Here is a 23,305-nt window from a genome sequence, read left to right as displayed (position 1 = left end):
TAATTCCTTCCAAATTCAAGTAAAATAGTAAAATTTTTCTATTTTTTATTTTCAAGTTAACCCATATATTAAATATATTTATAGAACCCTTTGCATTAACCTAAAACATTAGATGATTATAAAAGTAACATTGTAAATATTTATCTATTATCTTGACGATTCAACCCATACTTTTGAACATAGCTTAAATAAATTTTCTCTATATGGACTATTCACACATGTCATTTTCTTTCCCAACTTAAAATAAATCAAAATATCTATTTTTATTATTTTATTTCCAAATCTAGTTCTTTATTAATTGTAGTTCACAAATACTTTTATGTAGACATTTTTTCCTAAAATTCATATACAAATTAACTGCTTTTTTATTATTTTTTTTCTAGATTTAACTATTTATAAATTATATTTGATATGAAGTATTTAGTGAATTCGTAGTTTTTCTTCTTAACTTCAAATTTATTATTTATTAGTTATATATGACATATACAATTTATTAAACTATTTTCCTTCCTAATCGGTATACAAACTAACTACTGATATATTATTTTTTAAAATACAAAATTTGCTCATTAGTCATATTAAAGATGGTCTCTTCAGTCAATTGCTAATATTTTTATATTTTTTGTTTGTACTCTTTTTTCAATTGCTATTTTCATTTTCTTAGTTTCTAATTTAGCTATTGGATATTCTAATATTATTTTTCATGAACTCTTTTTGGTCAAGCTGTTTCTATTTTTTAAATTTCGAATTTAGCTATTTAGTAAACATATTTGGCAATTATTATGGTATTTGATATAGATTATTTGTGTTAGCCTAAACAGATAGATCTTTATAAATGCAACGGTATAAATTTTTAGTTTTCTAAAATAACATGCAAATTTTAAAACATTTTAGCAAATGTGGTGGCTTTCTTTTAACGGTCCCTCGGTCCCTCGGTCCCTCGGCACTGCAGCCGATGAGGACAGACGATCTTGGGCGGGATGGCTGGTTCAACCTTGACGATCTGTGGTGGCTTTCTTTTAACGGTCCCTTGGCACCACAACCAAGAAGGACAAGAAGGACAGACAATTGGGCGGGATGGTCGGGTCGACCTTGAAGACCTGTGGTGGCTTTCTTTTAACAGTCCCTCAGTCCCTCGGCTCCGTAGCCGAGGAGGACAGACGATCTTGGACGAGATGGTCGGGTCGACCTTAACGACCTGTGGTGGCTTTCTTTTAACGGTTCCTCAGTCCCTCGGCATCGCAGCCGATTCTTCTTAACTTCAAATTTATTATTTATTAGTTATATTTGACATATACAATTTATTAAACTATTTTCCTTCCTAATCGGTATACAAACTAACTACTGATATATTATTTTTTAAAACACAAAATTTGCTCATTAGTCATATTAAAGATGGTCGCTTCAGTCAATTGCTAATATTTTTATATTTTTTGGTTGTACTCTTTTTCCAATTACTATTTTCATTTTTTTAGTTTCTAATTTAGCTATTGGATATTCTAATATTATTTTTCATTGACTCTTTGGTCAAGCTGTTTCTATTTTTTAAATTTTGAATTTAGCTATTTAGTAAACATATTTGGCAATTATTATGTTATTTGATATAGATTATTTATGTTAGCCTAAAAAGATAGATCTTTATAAATGCAACGGTATAAATTTTTAGTTTTCTAAAATAACATGCAATTTTTAATACATTTTAGCAAATGTGGTGGCTTTCTTTTAACGGTCCCTCGGCATCGCAGCCGAGGAGGACACACGATCTTGGGTGGGATGGCTGGGTCAACCTTGACGATCTGTGGTGACTTTCTTTTAACGGTCCATTGGCACCACAACCGAGGAGGACAGACGATCTTGGGCGGGATGGTCGGGTCGACCTTGAAGACCTGTGGTGGTTTTCTTTTAACGGTCCCTCTGACCCTCGGCACCGTAGCCGAGGAGGACAGACGATCTTGGACGGGATGGTCGGGTCGACCTTAACGACTTGTGGTGGCTTTCTTTTAACGGTTCCTCAGTCCCTCGGCATCGCGGCCGATTCTTCTTAACTTCAAATTTATTATTTATTAGTTATATTTGACATATACAATTTATTAAACTATTTTCCTTCCTAATCGGTATACAAACTAACTACTGATATATTATTTTTTAAAATACAAAATTTGCTCATTAGTCATATTAAAGATGGTCTCTTTAGTCAATTGCTAATATTTTTATATTTTTTGTTTGTACTCTTTTTCCAATTGCTATTTTCATTTTTTAGTTTCTAATTTAGCTATTGGATATTCTAATATTATTTTTCATGGACTCTTTCGTCAAGCTATTTCTATTTTTTAAATTTCAAATTTAGCTATTTAGTAAACATATTTGGCAATTATTATGGTATTTGATATAGATTAGATCTTTATAAATGCAATGGTATAAATTTTTTGTTTTCTAAAATAACATGCGAATTTTAATACATTTTAGCAAATGTGGTGGCTTTCTTTTAACGGTCCCTCGGTCCCTCGGCACCGCAGCCGAGGAGGACAGACGATCTTGGGCGAGATGGCTGGGTCAACCTTGACGATCTGTGGTGGTTTTCTTTTAACGGTCCCTCGGCACCACAACCGAGGAGGACAGACGATCTTGGGCGGGATGGTCGGGTCGACCTTGAAGACATGTGGTGGCTTTCTTTTAATGGTCGCTCAGTCCCTCGGCACTGGAGCCGAGGAGGATAGACGATCTTGGACGGGATGGCCGGGTTGACCTTAACGACCTGTGGTGGCTTTCTTTTAACGGTTCCTCAGTCCCTCGGCATTGCGGCCGAGGAGGACAGACAATCTTGGGCGGGATGGCCGGGTCAACCTTGACGACCTGGGTCAGATCGACGATAATGCTCGCTAAAGCTGGACACACCTAAGAGGTCATGCAGCGGGTTACCGGATGTTGCCGTCATGCCGCATCCCGGGGGCTAAGGTCGCCAGCATTGAGCTGCACATGTTGTTGTGCTTGGATGCACAGTAGCAACGTAAGCACCACCACGTCGTGGGCGGCGAAGCCCTCTACCGCTCTACGTGCTTGCCAACGCTCTCCACCCTGCTGCATCTCTATCAGCAGCCGTTTTGCAGCACGCGATTATTGTTTTTCAATGAACAAATAACATATTGGTTTACGTATCCATACATAGGTCTCTCGGAATGCTGGCGCCACCTTTTTTTTCGAAACTTGCTGGCGCCACCTAGGGATAAGGTGAGAATGAATAAAACTCGGATTGATCATGAGCTGCGGCCACCGGGAATTGGGCACCATCTTTACATTAGCCTGCCAGTGGCATAGCGTGGTGAAGATGATCCTAATGCATACTCCTGTCTCGTACGCTCTCGGTGGATGGACGACGATCTCCTCAATGGGTGCTAATTGTTTTTATTTTTAGATTCTGAATTTAGCTATTAGCTATTCTAATCGTATTCATTATGGAATCTTTGGTCAAGTATTTTTTTATTTTTAAATTCTGAATTTAGGTAGTTACTTGTTATATTTGTTAAGGACTCTTTAGGTTAGTCTAGACCGTTAGATCTAGGTCTCGTGGCCTAAGATTATTCTCGGAATGCTGGCGCCACCTTTTTTTTTTTGAAACTTGCTGGCGCCACCTAGGGATAAGGTGAGAATGAATAAAACTCGGATTGATCATGAGCTGCGGCCACTGGGAATTGGGCACCATCTTTACATTAGCCTGCCAGTGGCAGAGCGCGGTGAAGATGATCCTAATGCATACTTCTGTCTCGTACGCTCTCGGTGGATGGACGACGATCTCCTCAATGGGTGCTAATTGTTTTTATTTTTAAATTTTGAATTTACCTATTAGCTATTCTAATCGTATTCATTATGGTCTCTTTGGTCAAGTATTTTTTTATTTTTAAATTCTGAATTTAGGTAGTTACTTGTTATATTTGTTAAGGACTCTTTAGGTTAGTCTAGACCGTTAGATCTTCATAAAATCCAACGGTCCAAATTCTTCTCTTTTTTAGATTAATGTGGGATTTTCTAGTCTCTCTCGGTGAATATGGTGGCTTCTTCTAACACTCAAATATTTATATAACTAGCGTGATGGCCCGCGCTAATAGCGCGGCTAGATTCCAGATAAACTTTTATCATTATAATTTTTTATTCTAACTAATATGAAAACCATAATATTGTTACTCTAAAGTTTTTTTTGTTACTCTAAAGTTTTTTAGACAGATTAATGATGGAGAGTAAAAGTCTATATTACCCTTCTTTAATTACCATGTACTAATTTAGAAAATAGTTATAATTTTTCTATTTAGCTTGTATGAAGATCTGCATTTCATAATTAACTTGCATGCAAGGAGGGGCATTTTTGACCTAGCATACCAAAAAACTCACTTGGGAACTTAAAAGTATATATTATGAGGTAAAATTTGAATGCTAGAAGTAGCTATATTTTGGAATGAAGGTAGTAGTAAGTCAAACGTATTGTATAGGACTGCCACTGTAATTGTAAGCTTCATGATCCAAGTCCGGCTCATGGCGTACTATGATGGTCATTGATTTTGTAATAAATTTAATCAAATATTTGCTAATATATTTAATCCAACATTGTCTATTGAGCTTAATCACATATGAGCTCGAAATCATTAAAGTGCAGTTGCTATGACCCTATTGGTCATGGCATCGGACTGCTCAAACTCCAAAACAAATGGAATCCGATTCCTTTGGAGCCCTTTTCACTGCTCTTCAGTTGTCAATGCAATTATTTTTCATTTATCTTTTATTAAACAAAGAACATTGTATTCCTTTGTTTATCCTCCTCCTCCTATGATCTAGTCTATGGATTGATTACCATTAGTAGCATCTTAGTTCATTGTTTTTCTTTATTTTTGGCTCTGTATATTCTGGTAATGCAGCAGATGCCTAGAACGTGTGGTTCAAGGTGTCTACATCAACTTGATGTAAAAATCTTGAATTTAACATTTTTTTGCTATAGGAAAAAATGATATTACTTTATTCACCAACCATGTATTATTGGCCCTCTCTTTCTCCTTCAATCTCTCTCTATTCCTCAACTTCATGAGCCAACACTACTATTCCGCAATCTAATGTCCACCAAAGTTTATGTTGTTCTAAACCACCTCAAATCAGTCTCCAATGTTCCTATGGGTGCTTTTTGCATGTGACCTTAGTACCAACAAAATGAGAACAAAGAAAATTTATCTCAATGTAACTTCTTTTTACAATCATACGCTGAAGTGTGTGCAGCAAGCACTACATGCACATTATGCATGTCGTTCAAATTTGATCAGTCGATTAAGGTTTGTTACTACCATTTAGCTAGTGAAAGCATATACAAAGTGCCTCTGTAGGTTCTTATAGTCTAGATGTTGAATGACATGTGCTTACAATGAAGCCGGTAACAGTATCAAATTACATAGCAAGTTAGCAACCCGTATATGACATTGTCAGTATTGTACAGGAGATATATAGAACCGAACTCAAGGACAATCACCTCCGTTGATCTCTATCTTATCAGCCTACAACTTATTGAACATAAAGATGTGAACTATATATTGTTGTGCCAAAGTTTATGCTTTTGCATGAAAAGCTGCATAGATTCACTATTTTTTTACTGTTGCACTCCTGCCTGTATCTTTGCCTTCTCTTTCATGGAAGATCATGTCTGGTTGGTACACCAAAACAGATCATATACGTACAACCTCTGATCTACTATTTAATAGTTGGCAATATTGACAGAGAAATATAGAGGCTGTTTTCGTGCGTGCGTATAGTTGGCCCGTTCATCTTGTTCCACCTAAATGCGATCTTAATTTCACTTGAAACTTTGAACCATGTGCAATATCAAAAATAGAAAGTCTAAAACCATCATCATCAGGGGGTGATTTGCATGAAACATTGTTGTTGATCAACGCCGTATGCATGTGTTCGTTTGTGTCCGGAACAGCCTTGAACCCAGCTTGTGCTAGAGCGCCGCTTGCACTGCGTAAGATGATCAGTACTGTAGTGTCGACGTGAAGACCCAATCTGAGCTAGCAAGATTCATGAAGCACACTCGAGTAGTAATGCTCAGTTTTTGCTTTTGAAGACCCATGTGTTGTGCGGCAGGGAGTCTTTCGATGACTCGACTATGGTATATGGCTGAGATTTTGATCGGATTACCACGATTGCTTCTCTCGACCTCCCTGTCATGGTTCGGTGCCAAATCAGATTGTTTGTAGAGAAATATCTTCTATTTTTTTAGCTTATTTTTTAATTATGAATTTAAGCGTATTATTTTTCGTATTCGGTATGGACTCTTCAGGTTGATGTAGACCGTTGGATCTTCATAAAATCCAACGGTGTAAATCCTTCTCATTTTTTAGATTAACGTGAGAATTTCTAGCCTCTATCGGCGAACGTGGTGGCTTCTTTTAACACTCCTTTATTAATATAACTAGCAAGGTGCCCCGCGCAATTTGCGCGGGTATCTAGTTTTTCCTCTAAACTTTTAGATTTTTTTACAATAGAAAAGTTGAATGCAAATAGTTTTGTTTAGTTGTATCCTTGTGATTGTCTTGTTCTAATGATCATGGTCCAGACACACAGGTACATCTTTATTTTTTTATTATATTTTGTGGTGTGTTTTTTATTATAATTTAGAAAAATGAATGCTTTATATAGAAATACATCTTTTGGGTATTTACTGGAGTAACTAAATATTTATATATTTTATTTTGACATCAATATTACTTTTAAAAAACACTTGTGATGTATGATTTTTCTTGAATGTTCTAGTTATGGTGCATGATAAATAAATTACTCCAAAATTTGTAGAAGAAGATTTTGGTAAGTGGTTTAATCTAGATACCAATAAAAGTATAATATACTTTTTTTCATTATCCTCCAATCACCCGTTGATATAGCCTTGTAATGCATGCTCTCATATTATCTTAGGTATAGTTATCTCCATAATGATTCCAAAAACCTTTGTCCGCTATACTATGGTAACCGAAGATGCATCACTGATGGTGCACGCTATTACTTTTGAACACTACATTTGGCTTGCTATCAACGGGCGTGCATCTCAAACATCAATTTTCAAGTTGCTTTGTTCTACATCTCGCATCATCGCTCCATAATGGTTGTATCATCTATCGTGCCTTCTTCTCTTATAAATATTTTTAGCTCTCGGTCATCATCAAATGACAATATTACGTAGCAAAACATCACTATCTCAGTTTTTCTTGGTGTCGCTAGTGATGATCGTCATGCTTTGGTAATAGAGACAATGCAATCCATGTTAGAGCAATCATCAACTTGGTGATAGGGCTAATATTATGTCGTGGCTATGATATAGATGCACCACCATGCAGTCATCGCTATGCTTCTAATTTTGTTAGGCTAGTTATCTATGAGTTTTTCATGTTTAGAGACTCTCATCCGCTCATCATTCTCCATATCAAAATCACTTCTTAGCAATTTTTCTATCTTCCAATTATGTAGAATATGCTACTATTCGGCTAAGGTTCTTGGTGGCTAACTCATATTTTTTTTTCTTTTTTTAGTTAATATGGTAATTTTTAAATCGTCTTGGCGAATGTGATGACTTCTTTTAACACTTTGTTTAAAATTCATATACAAATTAACTACTAAGTTTATTCATTGAAATTCTAAATTTAGCTATTTATTAATTAATTGAACATGAAATGTTTGAGAACTTGTAGTCTCGTTTATAACTCAAATTTATGATTTATTATTTGCATTTGACCTAAACTATTTATTTAGTGATTCTTAATCATTATACAAACTAACTACTAATTGTTTTCTATATTTTAATTATTACACTTATATATTTATTAGTTATATTCTATAAGGACCCTTTGGTGAACTGCTAATTTTCTTATATATTTAATTTTAAATTTAGCGATTTTGCTAATAGTAACTCTTTTATATCAAGTGCTAATGCTAATAATTCTAATTTTATTATTTTTATAATTATGACTTTATATATTTAATAATTGTATCCAACATGAACTCTTTGGTTAATTCCTAATTTCCTTATATTCTTCTAATTTCGAATTTATAGCTACGGGTAGCAAGTTTTTTATTGAATTATTTTTGTATTTTTACCTTAATAGAAAAGATGTATTTGCTATTTTATTTACCTATCTTTCGCCCTCGTTTAATATTACATATACCTTTCTATGTATAGAAGTTTATATCAATCATTTATTTCTATACTACGTTTGCATATTTTAATACTTTAATATGCAAAATATCAATTTGAGAATCGTATTTAATATTGGGTCATGTTGAATAGATGTTTGACCTCGATTTGTACCTTGCAATATTTTATTATTCTTTAGTAAAAAGATCTCAAACCTAGTTGTTAGAATACCTAAGTAGCTTCTAGTAGACTTAGGTCTAGCTTATTGTGGAAGCAAATTAAAAATAATCATGGATAAAATATTTAGAAAAAAGTTGGGCCTCTTTGCTGACTTCGGTCAAAATATATTATTTTTTTATTCATTTTTACTTGTCCATACAAAACTTATATACATGCTATATTACTATATATATCTATATATTAATTTTTATTCAGTGAAACCTATGGGTATTTTCCCCATTTATGTAGATTTTTTATTTATTTTTAGCCCATCTGACTGATTGCATAATTGGTCAACTTCATACTTTTGTCAGCTCGGCGATGTATAGTTCCAGACATGTCTTTGCTGTTGTTTCTAACTCTTTTCTTTTGACTTCCATTTCCTTGAGCAATTTCGATTGATTTCTCCATCTTCCGCTTTTTTCTCCACACATTTGAAATCAATTAGTGTATTTCACATCCGATGCACCTAACGGAGTAGTTCCCTGTTTAGTTCGACTCACTTGCTGAGTTTAGATTGTGTCTCTTGCTGTTTTTTCCTAAGCGAAGAGGAGAAACAACACCAACTGGATTGAATTATTTTGTTGTAGACTATCAACTTAGGGCTAGTTTGGCAGGACTTCGGCTATGGCTGAAACGACTCCGGTTGTAGCTCCGTTGATGGAGCAACTTCTCTAATGGAGATGGAGCTTGGAAAACATTTGGTAAAACTACTTCTATTTTTTCATGAATACATGGAATATGTTAAATATGCAAAGTGCTCCTAGCTTATGATTCCGTACAAATAAATTTTATTATTCTCCTACAATTTATAATATGATTTTATAATAAAATAATTTTATATGAAGTAACATAGTAGTAATATAATAATAGAATAAGCCAAAAATTTATCTTTTCTTTTTTCCCCCTCACTTTTGTCATTTTTTCTATCTTTCTTTTCTCTTCTCTCTTTTTCTAGTTTTTTGTCCGATCTACTTTGCTCCTTCTTTATCTTTTCCCCTCACAAGTTATGTATAAATTATGTAATATGTAATATTTTAAAACACGGTATAAGTCAAGACACTAATGGAAATATGGATTCTTATGCGAACTTTGTATTTGCTACGGGCTCTGTTTTGGTAATACGAACTTTGGGTAATTTAGAATATTACATCTTCATTGAATTCAACATGAACTCTTCTAGTTAGTTTAGACCACGTTGTGTCTCCTTTAACACTATTACATTTGATAATAGATAAATAATTAATTATTATACTTAGAAAGGTTAATTTTTTCTTCATATTAATGGAAATTAACGCTTTGCCTACGCATCAAGAATATCACACGTGTGTATGGTTTAGCGTGGCGCATGGAGGGTATCGTGCTTTCGTCTATTATGGATACGGGCTCAACCACATTGGTGCCTTGCTATTCGTAATGCATGCTGCTAGCTTCTTGCTATTTGAATAGTTCAACATATAGTTTTGCACACTCCACAGCATCAGAGAACAAACCCGCTGAATGACTAAGTTGAAATAATTTAATATGGTGCAGATCGATATATATAGGGCGAATATTTGAACCACTATTCCATAGGCCCTAGTACTGGCATATGCAAGTCGTGCCTCTTATTTTTGTCGAATTGCTAGTCAGGCTGATCAATTTCTGTACGCATAGCAAATAAAACAAATTAGGTTGTGTTTAGATGCTGAAAAAATTTAGACGAAATTCACTGTAGCAATTTTCAACTGAAAGTAGAAGGAGTAAACATGATCTAATTATAAAATTAATTACACAGATGGACGGAAAATCACGAGACAAATCTATTAAGCCTAATTAATCTATCATTAGAGATTGTTTACTGTAGCACAATATTATCTAATCATAGTCCAATTAGACTTAAAAGAATCATCTCACAATTACACTCGGGGTTATGGAATGAGTTTTATTAGTTATCCACATTTAATACTTCTAATTAGTGGTCAAACATTCGAAATTACTGCAGGTCCTAATTTTTTTTGGAATCTAAACATAGCCTTAGGATGGAAGCTACAGCACTCAAATCGAGCTCCTCATCCGCGGGATCGAGTTGTTTCCTGCCTAAACGAAGTTCTCATGACTCAATTTAATTACTTCTTGTCCAAATTGATTTTTCTCATCTGCGGATCGCGGCCTAGCCAACCGTCCAACCCTATCCCTATCGAGATCTTGTTCTTTATTGGATTGAACTTCTTTTCATCAATAATTATGTTGCTAATTCTTGGATTTTTTTGCTTGCATCTATCTAGACCGGGTGTCTCATTATCTAAAATTGAGCTTGCATCTATTTAATAATGTGAGCGATGAACTCTTTGGTCATGTCCTATTTTTTTTAAATTCGAAAATAGCTATTTTCTAATTATATTTGATATGGACTCTTGAGTTGATCTAGACCGTTAGATCTTCATAAAATCCAACGGTGCAAATCTTCTCTTTTTTAGATTAACGTGGGAATTTCTAAACTCTCTCGGCGAACGTGGTGGCTTCTTTCGATTTCTTTTAACATTCTCTTATTAATATAATAGATTGGATTTATTTGCTTGCATCTATCTAGACCGGGTGTCTCATTATCTAAAATTGAGCTTGCATCTATTTAATAATGTGAGCGATGAACTCTTTGGTCATGTCCTATTTTTTTTAAATTCAAAAATAACTATTTTCTAATTATATTTGATATGGACTCTTGAGTTGATCTAGACCGTTAGATCTTCATAAAATCCAACGGTGCAAATCTTCTCTTTTTTAGATTAACGTGGGAATTTCTAAACTCTCTCGGCGAACGTGGTGGCTTCTTTCGACTTCTCTTAACCTTCTCTTATTAATATAACTAGCAAGGTGGCCCGCGCTAATAGCGCGGGTAGCTAGTTTTTTTATTTAATTCTTTAAACATATTTACAATGACAGAAGAGATGTATTTTGTAATTTATTTATCTCTCATTTGCTCTTGTTGAATATTATACTACTTGCAGCTTTCTATGCATAGGAGTTCATATCAATCATCACTTTTTATGTTGTTTTATTCTATATTATAGTTGCATATTTTAGTACTTAAACCTGCAAAATCTAAATTTGAGGATTGAATTCAATTTTGGATCACCTTGAATACGGAGCAAATTGTACATAATTGTATTCATATAAAGTTTTTTTTATAATTATGAAATATATTTATATGTATTTGATAGTTATGTTTGCCAACAATCTGTAACTTAGATGTTGGAGTTCGATTTGTATCTTGCAATATTTTGATTAATATTTAGCGAAAATATATCTAGTGTAGTTGTTAGAGCACTTAAGTAACATCTAGCAGATTTAGACCTGACTCATCATCGAGCGAAAAAAAATGATCATGGATTAGACAAAAAAAAGTTATGTTAAAAAATAAGTTGAGGCCTCCTGCTGGCTTTTGTAAATAAATATTATGCAAAACTTATATATATGCGTGCTATGTTAATGCATATATGTTTTAAATTTTTTATTTAACCGAACCTATTATTATTTTTCCCACTTTGGTTACTGCACAATTTATTTGTTTTTAGCCCATATGACTGCATATATTGGCCTACTTTAGAGTTTTGTCATCTCGGTGATAGATAGTTCCATATATATATCTTTGTTGTTGTTTCTAACTCTTTTCTTTATTTTTCATTTTCTCTAGCAATTTTTATTGATTTCTCTGTCTTCTATTTTGTTCCTCGGTATATTTGAAATCGATTAGTGTGTATCGCATCCGATGCATCTAATGGAGAAGTTTCCTGTTTAGTATTGTGCCTCGGGTTTTTTTTTCCTGAGCGAAGAGGAGCATCGACAACGTATATTTGTTTGAATCATTTGATTTTGTACTGTAGGCAATCGACTTTGAGATAGATTAGCAGGGTTTCAGGCCTGTATCTGTGGCTAAAATAACTTCAGTTGTGGCTTCTATGATGGAGCAGTTTTTTTATGGATATAGAGCTGTTTTGAAAACCGTTCGGTAGAACCGCTTCTTCTATTTTTTTCATGAATATATGAAAGATGTCAAATGTCCAACATGACATGGCTATAATTTAATATTTTTCTCATTCTAATGATATTATTTATAGACTAAACCAATAAATTCACTTTTGTCCTTTTTTTTGCCCTCATTTTCTCATTTTTCCTGTCTTCTTTTTCTATTCACCTTTTTCTACTTTCCTTACCAGTTCAATCTTGGTGCTTCTTTATCTTTTTCTCTTCTCTTTCTCTATACTTCTTTACAGGTATCGATCACATTTGTGTTCCATGCCTAGTGTGTACTTATAGAAGATTAGATGGGGATAACAATGTTAATAATTATCTATGCTATTTGATTCCTCACATGACTAACTCTCTGATTTTTCCCATGCATCTATTTAGATTGAGCTAATAATAGTCACATTTATTTGTAGGTTTCGGTGCTTTACCCTTTATCCCAGTGATTATTACTTGTATGGAACTATTTATATGCCCATAGAATCATAATTCTTTGTTGACCACCATCAGATTAGTTTGTATAACTAAAGTTGTTCAAGAATATGCAATATTTATGATGATAATCCTTGTTTGGAGAAAGCATTGATTCTTTAGCGGATATTTCTCTCACATTAATTCGTCTGCGTATTCATTGGCCCACACTTACAATCATAAGGTGTCAATGGTCTTGCAATAGATTGCAATATGTGAAACTCTGCGCATCATCATTATTTTTTTGTCCCTATCTTGACGTTTGGTTGCTCCAGAAGAAATGGATTTATTGAGTTCGGCAATGATTTTGAGTAGAATCCAGTGTGCTTCATGCAGCTGCATGTACTGCAGGACGTTCTTGAGACTCAAAAAGTTGTGATTTGGAATCTCGGGCAAAGACTATGGTCGCGTCGTAGTGCAGGGCGTTCCAAAGATTTTTCAAAGCAATTATCTCTTTCAATAGTACCAATACAATACAACTATGGTTGTGTTGTCACGCTTATGCTGCTGCCATTTTTTTTTTGCATCTTTAAGGAAGGTTAATGCGAGACATAGATGGTAACATGAGTTTTTATGTCATGCGGACCCTGTATTTAACTTTAATTGGATACAGACACTTTTTGTCCAATTTAGATCGTTAGATCTTCATTAAATCGAATGGTGTAAATCCTATACACAAATACTATTTAGATCTTCGTTAATTTAGAGTATTTATTAACTTTATTTGCCATGAAACTCAAACTTGGATTTTTATTATTGCATTTGATACTATTTATTTAGCTATTTTTCTTCTTAATATGATTCATAATCCCTACACATATCAACAATAATTTTTTTATTCTAGTTCTTGCATTTATCTATTTATTAATCATATTTGATGCCAATTTTTTTATACTTTTAATTTTTAATTTAGCTATTTGGCTAATAATAAATTTTTTTTTGTCGTGTGCCAATGCTAATTTTTTTAATTTTATAATTCTAAATTTGCTTAGTAATTGTATTCAACATGGACTCTTTGGTTAAGTCCTAATTTCTTTATTTTTTTAATTCCAAATTAAGCTATATTTACTAATCGTATTTGGTATGGACTCTTTGTCGTGTCTTTTTTTTTTATTTTTTAAATTTGAAATTAGCTATTTATTAATCGTATTTGACATCTCATCGTGTTTCTTTACTCCATCATCATCACAAAATCGTCCGTCCATCCATCTTCGACATCCCTTCACGTCGGGGGCAGTGCCACGACACCGGGGGCACATCGCGTCGGAGGCTCCCTTTGCCAGCCTGTTGCCTGCGACCACCGTGCTGCTAGCTACCAATAGTTGCTAGGAATTCAAGTCAACATTATCTCTTTGCAAAGAGGTATTAACAGTCCAGATTAATTCTAAAACATATGTTTTTCCATCAAGCTCATGTATTACCCATGCCCCCCTCTTCTTCAATCGTCCAGAACGCATAATCCGTTTGCAAAACTTTTAACAGGTACTAACAATATGACATACTAAAAAATTAGTCAACTGACAACAGTTGGACAGTCATAGAATAACGTAGGAATTTCTAGACCCTCTCGACGAACGTGGTGGTTTGTTTTAACACTCCCTTACTAATATAATAGAATTTATACTTTTAATTTTAAATTTAGCTATTCAGCTAATATTAATTTTTATCTAGTGGTAATGCTATATTTTTAATTTGATAATTCAGAATTTTCCTATTTAGTAATTGTATTCAACATGGACTATTTGATTAAGCCCTAATTTCCTTATTTTTTTAATTCCGAATTAAACTATTTACTAATAGTATTCAACATGGACTCTTTGCCATGTCTTAATTTTCCTTAATTTTTTAAATCCGAAATTAGCTATTTATTAATCGTATTTGATATGAACTCTTGAGTTAGTTTGAACCGTTAGATCTTCATAAAATCCAACGGTGCAAATTCTTCTCTTTTTTAGATTAATGTGGGAATTTCTAGACCTTCTCGGCGAACGTGGTGGCTTTTTTTAACACTCCTTTAATAATATAATAGATATAATGGATAGATAGATAGATCTGTTTTTGTATGGGAAAAGTCCAATTTACACCGACACTCGCACGAGACACGACTCGACGCTACCCCTGACTGACTAACAGACGTGTGCGATCATGTCATTCTTCTTTTTTTGTGCGAATGGAAATGGTTACGGCGAGAATACGGCGCATCGCCGCCCTCTAGTCAAAGCATGTCGACCGAGTCATCTGAAAGAGATGCGCTGGACTAGCTTGCACTCGCACATGCCGGCCCGGCTGAGCAGCTGCCCTTGCCCTTGGCGACGATTTCAGTTGCTTCTGCTGACTGCTCCTCCTTCATCGTCACCGACTACTCTTCTACAACGACTACAGAGCGGCACTGACCCTGCCAGCCGGAGACGAGAGCACAGCAGCTCCAGCGCCGCCGTAGCCGGCCGGAGAGAGGGCGATGGGCACCGTCGAGGCCGGGCTGCCCCTCGCCGACGCCGACGCCGACCGGGCGCGGCTGCAGCAGCTGGGATACAAGCAGGAGCTCAAGCGCGGCCTCTCGTACGCGCTGCGATTCCTTCCGTGCAATTTTCGATTCCTTCATTCCATGTCGCTAGCTTCTCAAGTTCTGATCCCGTTCGGTTTTAATATCGATCTATGCATGTATGGGTTTTTCCAGTGTTGTTTCCAACTTCGCCTTCTCCTTCGCCATCATCTCCGTGCTGACGGGGGTCACCACGACGTACAACACCGGCCTGCGCTACGGCGGGCCGACCTCCATGACGCTGGGCTGGCTCGTCGTCGCGGTCTTCAACGGCTGCGTCGCGCTGTCCATGGCGGAGATCTGCTCGGCCTACCCGACCTCCGGCGGGCTCTACTACTGGAGCGCCAAGCTCGCCGGCAAGGAATGGGCTCCCCTTGCGTCCTGGGTCACTGGATGGTGAGTACGTTCTGTTCAGAATTCTCTATTTTTCCCCCTGATGATCAATACTGTTGTTCTCATAGCAAGCCATCCGGTTTAATTCTGTAATTTTCTCCATGATGCCATGGATGACGTACGTCCTCCCAAGCAATCATGTCACGAGTCTAATTATATTTGTTTTATCTTCTGTCCTGTGCTCTGCAGGTTCAACATCGTGGGTCAGGTACTCTAGCTAATCTCCAGCTGCACAGGATCAGGAAGTAGTCAGGACGCTGACTGACACCGTACCCTATCTACTATTATACTTGCGATCCTCTGATGATTTCAAGTGTCGCGTTCGTGCAGTGGGCTTGCACCACGAGCGTGGACTTCTCGTTGGCGCAGCTTATCCAGGTGATGATCCTGCTGAGCACCGGCGGAGCCAACGGCGGCGGCTACCTCGCCTCCAAGTACGTCGTGCAAGCCATCTACACCGCCATCCTGATCGTGCACGGCCTCATCAACAGCCTGCCCATCCAGTGGCTCTCCTGGTTTGGCCAGCTCGGGGCTCTCTGGAACGTAGCAGGTGTGTTTGTCCTTGTGATCTTGATTCCATCGGTGGCCAAGGAGAGGGCGAGCGTGGAGTTCATCTTCACCCACTTCAACACAGACAACGGCATGGGGATCCACAGCAGGCCTTATATCCTTGCTCTGGGCTTGCTCATGAGCCAGTACTCCAGCATCGGCTACGACACATCTGCTCACATGGTGAACAATCAATCATCAAACGCCTCTTTCTACTCATTTCTTCGTCGCGCACTGATGACACGCAATGCAAGCGCCCGCAGACGGAGGAGACGAAGAAGGCGGACTGGAGCGGGCCGATGGGGATCGTCAGCTCCGTTGCTCTGTCCAGCATCTTCGGATGGATTTACCTGCTGGCCCTGACGTCGGTAGTGACCGACATCCCCTACTTGCTGGACGCCAGCAACGACGCCGGCGGGTACGCCATTGCCCAGGCCCTCTACACCACCTTCCACCGGAGGTACGGCACCGGCGCCGGGGGAATCGCGTGCCTGGGCGTCGTCGCCGTCGCCATCTTCCTCTGCGGCACCGCGTCCGTGACCAGCAACTCTAGGATGGGGTACGCCTTCTCCAGGGACGGGGCGATGCCATTCTCGCGTGTCTGGCACCGAGTGAACAAGCAGGAGGTGCCCCTGAACGTCGTCTGGCTCTCCGTCGCCGCGGCGTTCGTCATGGCCCTCACGGTATCCGTATCCCACCCATCTCTCAACTGCAACCGGCCGGCATTGACATTGACAGTTCCAAAGTGGAGTAATTTGCTCCTGTTCGATCTCGGCAGGCCCTGGGGAGCCAGGTGGCGTTCCAGGCCATGGTGTCCATCACCACGCTGGGTCTCTACATCTCCTACGCGCTGCCGATCGTCTTCCGCGTGACGACGGCCCGGAAGACCTTCGTCCCGGGGCCGTTCCACCTCGGGAGGTACGGGGTCGCCGTCGGCGCCGCCGCCGTCGCCTGGGTGGCCCTGGTCACCGTGCTCTTCTGCCTGCCGGTGGCATACCCCGTCGCCAAGGACAACTTCAACTACACGCCGGTGGCCGTCGGGGGCGTGCTGGCGCTCAGCCTCGCCGCGTGGGTGCTGCACGCCCGCTTCTGGTTCCGAGGGCCCGTCACCAACGTCGACGAGCCAGCCGTAAATTGAAACCAAATTAAGTAATAGGATACGGACTTTAGAGTCCTAGTTCATATATTGTTCATGTACACGATGTCCTACATGGACTCTACTTTGTATCCTATCTGAGTCGGTCATCTACTGATCTATATAATAAAGATCACCGGCGCCCTCATGGGTATGCCGTTCCATTGATTTCTACATGGTAATAGAGCCACCTTCTCCAACCAAATACATCTAGTTGCATATTGCAATTTTTTTTTCGGCGACATCTATGGCTTCATCAAGTTCGACGTCAGCTTCTGTGATGTTCAGCATCCCTGTCTCGGAGAAGCTCAATCGCGCCAATTTTCTTATGTGGAGAGCGCAAGTTCTCCCTGCCGTTCGAGGCTCTTGTCTCATGGGCATCCTCGACGGATCCGTCGTCCAACCAACGCCAACGATACGTGTTGCGAAACAAGGTGGTGGCGATGAAGAGGTCGATAATCCTGCATACATGACATGGATCGTTCAAGATCAGCAGCTCCTCGCATATCTTCTATCCACCATGACCAAAGAGAGCTTGGTGCAAGTGTCATCACATGAACACGCTGCTTCCTTATGGAAGTCAATCACGGAGATGTTCTCCTCACAGTCTCGGTCCAAGATTCTGCAGCTACGATCTCAGTTAGCCAGAGAGAAGAAGGGAGACTACTCTGCCGCTGAATATTTCAGCAAGATGACAGGCCTTGCAGATGAGATGGCGGCAGCTGGCAAGAAGATTGAAGATGATGACCTCATTGGTTATATTCTCAATGGATTGGACTCTGACTACAATCCTTTTGTGTCTTCGGTTCCAGTCAATGGATTGGTCATTATCAATACTATGTAAGTTTTATTGATGATTTCAGTAAATTTACATGGATTTTTCTTCTTAAGAATCGATCAGATGTTTATCAAGTCTTTCTTGACTTTCAAAAACTTGTTGAACGCCAGTTTAATAGAAAAATTATGACTATGCAAACCGACTGGAGAGGTGAATATCAAAAGCTTAATTCCTTTTTTAAACAAATTGGGATTATCCATCATGTTTCTTGTCCTCATGCTCATCAACAAAATGGTTCCGCTGAACGCAAACATCGACATATTGTCGAAGTTGGTCTTTCTCTTCTAGCACATGCATCTATGCCTCTCAAATTTTGGGATGAAGCATTCTTGACAGTCACTTATCTCCTTAACCGCACTCCTAGTCGTGTTCTTAATTTTGACATACCCTTGACTCGTCTCTTTCAAGAACAACCCAACTTCTCTTTTCTTCGTGTCTTTGGATGTGCCTGCTGGCCAAACCTTAGGCCCTACAACAAACACAAACTCCAATTCCGATCAAAGAAGTTTGTTTTTCTTGGTTATAGCACTCTTCATAAAGGATACAAATGTTTAGACACGTCCTCTGGTCGTGTCTATATTTCTCAAGATGTAGTTTTTGATGAGAGTGTTTCCCCGTTTGCTGAACTTACTCCAAATTCTGGTAAACGTATTGCTGACAGAATCCTTCTTTTACCCGATCATCTTACTAATCACGACAGGAGTATGGATTTTGGTGTTGCTAATGTGACTAATGCTCTTCTAGAGCCTATACAGCTGTTGTCTGATGATGCAGGGTCAGCTTCACCCATTTCAACACGACGCATTGCGGTCTTTCCTTTTTTGGAAGCTGATGGCGTGTCTTCTAATCAACACGGGGTATCTAACACAGTTGTTACCCCGGTCGAGGAATCTCCTGTCGCCGATCCCGATGCAGCTCTCCCTGCGCTGTCAGAGCCAGCAGTCGAGGCTGATTCGGCTGCAGCCTCTCCTGACGCGCTATCCCCGCCATCGCCAACTGTGCCTACTTCTTCTGCTATTACACCGATGGATGCAACCCCGTCCAGGCCGCATGGATCTAGTGTGCCCTCTGGATCTTCTACACCGGGTGCCCCTACATCTTTGGTTCGAGCTAGTCAGATTTTGCCTCCGCCGCCTGGACCTCCCCGGCCCATTCAGGGACCAATTCGTATTATGACTCGGTCTCAACATAATATTTGCAAGCCAAAAACATATACGGATGGGACTGTTCGCTATGGTTTGCTCAGTGAAATTTTAGAACCAAAGTCTGTTCGAGAAGCTCTTAAATCAGACGAGTGGAAGGCTGCCATGGACTCCGAATTTGAAGCTCTACAACGCAACAGAACATGGCATCTTGTACCGTCTTCATCAGCCAATAACGTTGTTGACTGTAAATGGGTTTTCAAGGTCAAGCATCGAGCTGATGGTACTGTGGATCGTTACAAGGCTCGTCTTGTTGCAAAGGGCTTTAAACAAAGGTACGGCTTGGATTATGAGGACACGTTTAGTCCTTTTGTTAAGGCAGCTACTATTTGTCTCGTACTTTCATTAGCTGTTTCAAATTATTGGAGTATTCGCCAACTAGATGTTCAGAACGCGTTCTTGCATGGTGTTCTGGAGGAGGATGTTTATATGAAACAGCCGCCTGGTTATGAGGATAAAGATTATCCAAACTATATTTGCAAACTTGACAAGTCCCTTTATGGTCTCAAGCAAGCGCCACGAGCCTGGTACTCTCGGTTGAGCAACAAATTACAATATCTTGGTTTCAAAGGTTCCAAAGCTGATACATCTTTATTTTTCCTTCGTCATGGCAATGATATCATCTATTTGTTGGTATATGTTGACGACATTATTGTGGTCGGCTCTTGTGATTCAGCTGTTGATCGTCTACTGCATCAGTTAAGAGATGATTTTGCCTTAAAAGATCTTGGTCCACTCCATTATTTTTTGGGAATTGAAGTGTCCGCTGTTGATGGTGGTTTGTTGCTCTCACAATCCAAGTACGCTCGTGAATTATTGCTCAAAGCAGGGTTACGAGATTGCAAGCCTATGGCTACTCCTCTTTCGGCTTCTGAGAAGCTTTCTATGTATAGTGGTGATCCTTTGGATGATGACATGTCTAAGAGATATCGGAGCATTGTTGGGGGTCTTCAGTATCTTACACTTACACGTCCTGACATTGCGTTTGCTGTCAACAAGGTTTGTCAGTATCTTCATTGTCCCACTTCAGAGCATTATAGTGCTGTCAAGAGAATACTACGGTACATCAGTGGTACCATCGATATTGGCTTAAAGATTGTTGCATCTAAATCTCAAGGAATTAGTGCTTTCTCAGATGCTGACTGGGCAGGGTGCTCGGATGACCGCAAGTCCACGGGTGGCTTTGCTATTTTTCTTGGAGCCACTCTTATTTCTTGGCAAGCCAAGAAACAAGCTACCGTCTCTCGGTCAAGTACGGAGGCTGAGTATAAAGCTTTGGCCAATGCTACTGCTGAAGTTATTTGGGTTCAATCTTTGCTTGATGAACTTGGAGTTGTGCAGTCTCGCCCTCCTATCTTATGGTGTGATAATATAGGAGCTACTTATTTAACAGCCAATCCAGTCTTTCATGCTCGCACGAAGCACATTGAAGTGGATTATCATTTTGTTCGTGAACGTGTTGCTCAAAAGCTCCTGGATGTTCACATTATTTCCACCAATGATCAAGTGGAGGATGGTTTTACAAAGGCTCAATCCTTGCGACAGCTTCAAGAGTTTCGACACAATCTTAACCTTGCAAGTGGCTAATTGTGTTGCACGGTTTAGATTGAGGGGGGGCTGTAAGAGTAATAGGATACAGACTTTAGAGTCCTAATTCATATATTGTTCATGTACACGATGTCCTACATGGACTCTACTTTGTATCCTACCCGAGTCGGTCATCTACCGGCCTATATAATAAAGATCACCGGCGCCCTCATGGGTATGCGTTCCATTGATTTCTACAATTGGCTGTGCTTGTGCGGCTCAACAGTGCTGGTATGGGGAATTGATCATGAACATGCTGTGGGGAAATTAAATTGCTGCTTTTATAGCATCGATTTGCTTCTTTTCAAATTTCGAATCATTCCATTCATGCAAATCGTCTGTGGTCAATTTCAAATTGTTGATGGGCCGATCATAAGGCGAAGCTGAGCATGGACACTGTTCGCTGCTAATCGCACGCACTAGACGTGGCACTATCCTACTGCACCAGCGGCGGAAAAAAATTTGGTGGAGGAGGGCTGCAAACCCCATGTGATGCAGCCCCGTCCGGATCTTCGCCGAGCGGAGATCCTACGGTTCCTTCAGCAGAGCTCGGCAGCGTCAGATAGCGACGGCTCTGCATCTCGGCTTCCACCTAGGTCCGCAGCGGCTCGGCTTCACGCTTCCGCGCAGCAGCCCTCGTTCGGCTCGACCTCGTCTTCGTTTGATGCCACACGAAGCGGTGGAGGTAGGCGTCGTTCTGCGTGCTGACGGCCTCCGGCGTGAGCGCGGCGCAGTTCTTGGGGGAGGGGGGCTTCGGCCCCTTTCTGGAATGAGGTCTTGAAGAATACATTAGTTTCTCCACTCATTGACTGGCATTGGCATGTCATCGGAGCTCTAGCAAACACCTCGGCGAGTGTGAAGGTGCTGGCAGCGGAACTAGCTGTTGTGTTCCTGTCCCATCTCCTGGTGGAGCAGCTCCACACGGGGCTGCACCTCGTCGGCATCATGAGAGGAGACCGCGTTCAAGACCGTACGGTTTCTACTCTCCACAGCATCCGAGGCCGCGTTCCATATATTCCTCACCTCATAACAGGGCAAACTATGCCTTTTGTAGAACCAAATGTTAGCTTGTCACCATCATCTAATCATTAGGAGTATTGCAACGACCCGCTGAAATGTTGCATGGATGATGTTTCTTGTAGCCATGAGACAATTCTTATAGGTAGTAATTTATTTTATTTGCCCTATTGCGTATTTCTCTTTCAATTGAGTGTATATTATGTCTGGAACTTCTGCGGAGACTATACCAGTGAAAAACATTTGACTATTTAAATTAATTCTTATAGAAGGAGAGAGTGGAGTTGGAGGGGAAAGAAGGTTTACTATAAAAAAAATCACCATGTAGTAGTATACATGAGTAGTACGATAGTATAAGAATATTATGGAAAAAAACATTAGTACACCCTTATCACCATCACCTAGTATATTAGCACAGTCAGGTACTGGTTTCACGTGGCAAAAGAAGGTACATTGATTTCAATCCTCTGAAAAATTTATTGATGTCTCAATCACATACAGGTGAATATATAAAATGTTAATCTCCAATTGTGAAAAATTACCTCGTCGTTTCCGTTATCACGAGTCAGTAATATGCATCAATCATGTAGCTAGCTTGCGCTTGACCTTCTTGATTAAACTGTCATACAGTGCCAGTGGGCTGCCACCACGAGCATCGACTTCTCCTTGGCGCAGCTTTGTGCAAGTGATCGTCCTGCTTGGTACCGGGGTTGTTCCACTTCGGGAGGTACTTGTGCGGCCCAACAGCTTTGTGCCGTGTGTTAGGGCATTAAGATGCGATCATGAACACGCTGCCCAGGTACACTGGAAACTGATGACCATATCTTCATATCCTGTCCTCGGGCGCAAGAGGTCTGGCGTCGGCTGGGTGTCAGCGTCGTGGGGGGCATGCAGCGAGCTCCTTGGGTGTTGGGATGCGAACTCCAGCTTCCTCATTCAGTTCAGGTGGATGTGATTCTTCTGTTGCTGTGGCAATTGTGGAAGGCCCGTAATGCACTTATTTTTGAAAAGATCAACACCTCTCCTGTAGAGGTTCTTGTTAAAACTGTAAAGGATATAGACTTTTGGAGGTGTCGCTTTAGAAATTTTGCCTCTGATTTTAACAGGTGGCACTCCTTTGTGCTCTCTTGTCTCTAGTCTCCTGATTTCTCCTCCATTGCAGGAGAACGCTGTACTCTCTCCCCGGTAT

At 39.5% G+C, this 23,305-nt stretch overlaps 1 protein-coding gene and 1 pseudogene across 3 annotated transcripts; both read left to right on the top strand.

The window, feature by feature from the left end:
- The first annotated feature begins 14,921 nt into the window (after positions 1 to 14,921).
- LOC120709223 (amino-acid permease BAT1 homolog) lies at positions 14,922 to 21,415 on the top strand. Of its 3 annotated transcripts, none has more exons than XM_039994770.1 (8): positions 14,922 to 15,412; positions 15,531 to 15,791; positions 15,978 to 15,996; positions 16,119 to 16,338; positions 16,423 to 16,520; positions 16,601 to 17,020; positions 17,116 to 17,484; positions 21,299 to 21,415. In XM_039994770.1, the coding sequence occupies exons 1-7, from the start codon at positions 15,312 to 15,314 to the stop codon at positions 17,473 to 17,475; spliced, it is 1,479 nt and encodes a 492-aa protein (XP_039850704.1). In that variant the 5' UTR covers positions 14,922 to 15,311; the 3' UTR covers positions 17,476 to 17,484; positions 21,299 to 21,415. The 3 variants fall into 3 exon arrangements, with proteins under 3 accessions (XP_039850704.1, XP_039850703.1, XP_039850702.1); XM_039994769.1 differs by lacking the exon at positions 21,299 to 21,415 and adding exons at positions 20,597 to 20,600; positions 21,131 to 21,292 and having other exon boundaries at positions 14,926 to 15,412; positions 16,119 to 16,520; positions 17,116 to 17,485; XM_039994768.1 differs by having other exon boundaries at positions 14,926 to 15,412; positions 16,119 to 16,520.
- Positions 18,203 to 18,308, top strand: LOC120710877 (annotated as a pseudogene).
- Positions 21,416 to 23,305: the final 1,890 nt, after the last annotated feature.

This window comes from Panicum virgatum, chromosome 5K (assembly GCF_016808335.1).
Source record: "Panicum virgatum strain AP13 chromosome 5K, P.virgatum_v5, whole genome shotgun sequence".
Lineage (NCBI taxonomy): Eukaryota > Viridiplantae > Streptophyta > Magnoliopsida > Poales > Poaceae > Panicum > Panicum virgatum.
The sequence above is the reverse complement of the archived record's forward strand: the minus strand, read 5'-3'. Positions and strand labels throughout refer to the sequence as shown.